This window comes from Sipha flava, unplaced genomic scaffold (genome assembly GCF_003268045.1).
Source record: "Sipha flava isolate LNK unplaced genomic scaffold, YSA_version1 19065_pilon_pilon, whole genome shotgun sequence".
Classification (NCBI taxonomy): domain Eukaryota; kingdom Metazoa; phylum Arthropoda; class Insecta; order Hemiptera; family Aphididae; genus Sipha; species Sipha flava.
The window spans coordinates 1-5,581 of NW_020272572.1; the positions used below are offsets into that span (position 1 = coordinate 1).

Here is a 5,581-nt window from a genome sequence, read left to right on the forward strand (position 1 = left end):
AAATTAGACAGTTTTTGCATTTTAACAATAATGAAAAAATGTTTCCCGAAGACCATGTAAATCATGATAGGTTACACAAAATTAGACCATTAGTTGACTATCTAAATGCTAAATTTAGTAGCATTCCGTATCGTAGAGACTTAGCACTTGATGAACAGCTATGTGCTACCAAAACCAGAAATTATTTAAAGCAATACCTTCCGATGAAGCCTCATAAGTGGGGGTTTAAATTGTATGTGCTTAGTGACTACAAAGGATTTTCTTACAAATTTGAAATTTATACAGGGCAAGAAAATCAAGAAAGATTTCGATTACAAAATGAGGAAGATTTAGGCTCTAGTGCCAATGTAGTGATAAGGTTGACTCGTGAAGTTCCTACTAATGCAAATTATAGAGTTTATTTTGATAACTATTACACAAGCATTCCTCTAATGGCAGCCTTATATCAAAAAGGAATATTGAGTGTAGGTACTATAAGACGTAATAGAATTCCTAATTGTAGATTACCTGATGAAAAGTTTTTTAAAAAACAAATACATGGTACGGCATATGAATATATAACATCTTACAAAGGAGCTCCGTTAAGTAACGTAGTATGGAAAGATAATAAATTAGTAACTTTAATGTCAACATACTGTGGTGTTGAACCTAAATCATCAATTGAACGTTTTGATAAAAAATCTAAAAACAAAACGACAGTTGAATGTCCTTTTATAATAAACTCACCATAAATATTTCATAAATAAAAATCTGTTCTTATCAGCTTAACGCGGGTTCCAGGTATTCGATTATTTGTTGGTGCTCGGTGAGACTTCTCCCGGCCAACCTTATAAGTGCGCACTGAGATCCTATGGCCTTTGGGTCGAGGGCGATATATAACCTCCTCTTCTCTAAAACCTTTAGAACCTTTCATATTGCCCCCCGCGTATATACCGGTGTTGGGTTTGGTAATCTAGGTGAGAAGACTGGGCTAGCCTTTATATTTGTTGTACAAACATAGTGCTTACGACGCTTCGTAAGAATTCCTCTTCCATCAAAAAGTTCCTATTTATAATTATTATTACTGTTACCGTGGTGTGTGTGTTATTTCTATATTATTCGTTCGGAGAACAGAGTGTGCGTTCCACCGCTCGCGGCCGTCTTACCGGACCCTATCGAGTCAAGTGACGAAAAATTCCGTGGATCACGGTGAGCTTGCTCCCGCCGCAAAAGGCCCTGGTAGACCTCAATCAATCCGATAAATCACAACTTGTTCGTTTGTTCGTTTTTTTTCTTTACATATCATTATGTAACTATTATAATTTGGAAATTTTATGAATTTGGTTGACTCATGTGGGTCTGCTTACTAGTCGTTTTCATTTCCTGAGAGGTCTGGGAAGAGTTAGCTCCCAATTGATTTAATAATGATTTTGGTATTACTAACAGTGTTATCGTTTTATTTGATGTATTTTTATTTTTATAATTTGAACTCGTGGATTTATGAATATTAGAATTCATAATGATATAGGTAAGGTGATGATATAGATAGGAAAATTAATACTAATTGGCCTTTGTGAGTATAGTAATTTATACATTACCAGTAATTAGAAATCTCAGGACGTGCGCTGGGCACCTTGTTGTGCACTAATGACTTTGCTATCGAGAGCTGATAAAAGCGGGGCGGTTTAATAATATTATACGAGTGGTGACACGAACTAAAACGGTAGATTTAAATATTACATTTATATTTTTTTTTACCATTGATTAAGCTCAATCGATAAAACGTCAATGTGGTGTAATAATAAATAGCAATATTTCCCTATCCAATACGAAAACTTCGGTCTTAATTTAAATACCACCAAGTGCTGTATTATTTTATGATATTATATCAAAGTTTTTTTACCCGCGAGTTGTTGAACATATGTTTTTTTTTTTTAATTATTCTTAAGCCCGATAACTATGGCCCTGTGGTGGCCAGTGACTTAATATGCTGGGGATCCTGGCTAATTAAATTAAAACTATGTTCTGCAACATTTACACTGAATAATAAAAATTCTTTTATTTACCTGAGTAATGAGTCTAGATATGATATTAAAATTAAATTACAAAATATATACTTTCTGTGTATGTTTTAAATTTTTTTATAAATCAATTCAATTCTTCGATCTTTTTTTCCGGAAAATTTATCGATAACACTCTCCACAAATGTTGGATCCCTTGCCATATCGTTTAGAATGTTTTTTTTTCAGTTGCCATAGATGATAAACTTGATAGCTCATTAGTCATTGTGTTTCTAAGAAAATTTTTAACACGCTTTAGTTTACTCATAGAATGTTCATTCGAAGAAGTTGTAACCGGGATTGTTAATACCAACTGACAAAGTTTAGCAGTGGCGCCAAGACAGTATTAAAATAGTCGGGCAAACTTTCCAAAATAGGCAATACACCCACCACGTACCCAAAAGAAAATGCTCTGCCCCCCCATACCCCCCTTAATAATATTTCTCTATTTACAACAACACACATTTTTATATATTTATTTAAAAATTATTTAAATATATTATAAAAATTAATAATATAGGTACACATAACTTGAAACTGTTGTAATACCATAATAATGTAAGTTACTAATAATGAATAATAGAATTTCACAAATAAAATATTAGTAGTATTAGTTATTAATTAGGTATAACATAATAAAATAGATAATAAATAAAATAATTTTAAATTTTAAATAAATAATTTTTAATTATTTTAATGATAATCATCACAGTAAAAAGTAAAATATTCACTAAAAACAAATTAACAAAAAATAACTAGATTATTTTAGTATTTTAATTTTTTATTTAAAACTGTAGATTTTGTCGCAAAGTTGTCTATTATTGTTTCTGAATCTAACTCTATATCAGCTTCACAGATGATACGCATCAGATCTTCCAATCTATCTTCCCCCATTGTGCTTCTTAAACGAGTTTTTATTAATTTTAATTTGGAAAAAGATCTCTCTGGGGAACAGCTTGATACTGGAATAGTTACTCCAATTTTTATAAGCATAAATAAACTTGGGAAAATAGATTTTAGACCAGCTTTACAGAAATCTTGAAAAACACACATTAAACTTGATGAATTTTGCCACGTTTTTAATTGTTCAGATGTAGTATTGTCACTGTTTGAATCGTTAGAGCTCAAACTTGAATTGTCATAATTCAAATTAGAATGCAGACACAATGGCAATGTTTCATTAATAATTAAATCACAATTTATAAACTGTTCATACTCCCTACGGACATCTTCTAACTTTAATAATGTATTATACACCAAACAAACAGCCTTAAATGCATCTATAGGAATGCTTTTAGGGTTTTTTTTTTAATTCTTTCATACGTTTGGTTGATAATAAAGCAAAATCTTTCATTACTTCAATAGTTTTATCTGTAAATCTTTGACTACTTTGTGTTTTAATAATATCTAATGCTACAAAATAAGTATCTACCTTAAACTTTTGAATAGGATTTTGTTCAATTTCATCACTACATAATTCACCAGCCATTTTTCTAACTCTACGTTTTCTTGTTGTCTGCAATGGCTCAAATTCTTCATTCTCATATTTATTATCAAATTCTTTAGCTAATATCAAAATATTTTCAAATGTTTCTTCAGTTCTCAGTGCCACTATGGAATCTTTAGCACTATTAACTAAATACATCGCTGCTATAATATCTATGTCACGAGCTTGTAATGTACGGGTTAATGGTTCAAGTATTTCAAAAATTTTTTTAAAACTAAGAGCTGTCATTAAAAGCTTATAAGAAGTCAAGTAGCTAAGCAGTCCATAACAATCAGCACCAAGTTTGAAATCCGATCCTCCATCTCTATTTCTTACTTATATCGTTTGATAAACTGCATCGTAAACATCAAGTACGGTATTTAAGGCATATGCATGTGACATCCAACGAGTAGTGTTTACACGTTTCACAGATCTTATTGGTTGTTTTGGATAGAGTTCTAGTTGTTTTTCTCTAAAAAAAGGCTGATCGTGCTTTACTTCCAGTGATAAAAGTAAATATTTTTTCTAAATTTCCAAATAGATCCACTGCATTTGAAAAAGATCCTACTGCCTGACTAGCTATTAGGTTTAACCTATGAGCAGAACACCAAATAAATAGGGCTTGAGGATTTTGTTCAAGTATTTTAGATTGAAGCCTATTGTACTACCCACTCATGTTTGCAGCCCCATCATATGACTGACCCACTAAATTTGATTTCCAATCAAGATTATGATTATTAAAAACATTTTGAAATAACTCAGAAAGATGAACTCCGCTGGTGCATGGGGATTCTCTTAATGCTAATAATCTTTCCATAACTGTACCATTAGTTTCATTAACATACCTTATAATAAAAGAAACCTGTTCCTTACGGGATATATCAAAGGTAGAATCGAGTGAAACACTAAATATTCTTGATGAAATAATATCAGATTGAATGATTTGTGATATGTATTCTGATACAGATTCAATCAAAAGATTTTGGCGATCCCAAGAAATAAAAGATATATCTTTACGTCCTTTTAATTTGAGAGTTGAAACATGTGACGCAAGCGCTGGTGAATGTTGAGATAACAGAAGTACCAAGTCTTTAAAATTACCTTTGAGTTGATCAGTCCAGCGTTCTCTATGCCCTCTAAAAGGCAAACAATGGCGTCCCAAAAAGACTGTTATATCTATTAGTTGTTTCACAATTTCCCTATTAAGAGCTACACTTGATTTTCGGTTTACTTCCAAGGATGGAATTAAGGGTAAAACAGATTCCCTTAATTTCATTTTTAATGAAGCTTCAATATGCGCATTAGTTGTTTCATGGTTAACTATTGCAATGCCCATATTTTTCCAGTGAGAAAATCCATCTTTTACCCAAGCTTTAACGGTTTTTCTTCCTAATAAAATACAGTCTAAGCAAAATATCTTATTTAGCGATGGTGAATAAGTTAACCAGTTTCTTCTTGTTTTAGTTCCATCTGTATGAGTTCTGTAGTACCATCCTGCATGAAAATGCCGTCCATCTTTGTCTTTTAAAAATTCTTTATTTGGTAGAACATCACAAGTTGGCTGACATGGTCCCCATTCCATAATTATACTTATAATTTCTGGTGTAAAATGTTTAATTTTTATGAACAGAAAGGGATCATTTTTCCAAGTTGAGGCTGCTGATACTTCAAAAAAATCTTCAGACGTATTCTCCTACAACAAATTTATTTATATCTAATAATTATTATGTCTACTTAATAAATAACTACACAAAAAAAAATACTAAATTTTGAGTTTAATATCTTATAGTTAATATTTTCCTAAGCAAACCATCACAATTATTAAATAATTATGAATTCAATATACCTAAAACTTAAGTAAATGAGTACTACAAATTAAAAATTCTAGAATTCATTTTTATTTAAATTATTTAATAAAAAATTCATTAAATAACAAATAAAAACAGTGATTATCATTTTACCTATATGAAAAATATATAACTTAAACGAAAAAAATTATCCACCATTGATAATCACAGGGTTGGTGCGGTCGCGTGGATGGAATCAGCCATTTCAA

The 5,581-nt window shown here is 31.0% G+C and overlaps 3 protein-coding genes across 3 annotated transcripts; 1 reads left to right on the top strand and 2 right to left on the bottom strand.

The window, feature by feature from the left end:
* Positions 1–38: 38 nt before the first annotated feature.
* On the top strand, positions 39–731 carry LOC112681378 (piggyBac transposable element-derived protein 3-like). The gene has a single exon (XM_025551638.1). The coding sequence runs from the start codon at positions 39–41 to the stop codon at positions 729–731; it is 693 nt and encodes a 230-aa protein (XP_025407423.1).
* A 1,477-nt stretch (positions 732–2,208) lies between these two features.
* LOC112681379 (zinc finger MYM-type protein 1-like) lies at positions 2,209–3,528 on the bottom strand. Its single transcript, XM_025551639.1, has 3 exons — positions 3,397–3,528; positions 2,878–3,275; positions 2,209–2,272 (listed from the first exon to the last, which is right to left on the bottom strand). Exons 1-3 carry the CDS (start codon positions 3,526–3,528, stop codon positions 2,209–2,211), a joined length of 594 nt encoding a protein of 197 aa, XP_025407424.1.
* A 661-nt stretch (positions 3,529–4,189) lies between these two features.
* Positions 4,190–5,107, bottom strand: LOC112681380 (zinc finger MYM-type protein 1-like). Its single transcript, XM_025551641.1, has one exon. It carries the CDS (start codon positions 5,105–5,107, stop codon positions 4,190–4,192), a length of 918 nt encoding a protein of 305 aa, XP_025407426.1.
* Between the last annotated feature and the right edge of the window lie 474 nt (positions 5,108–5,581).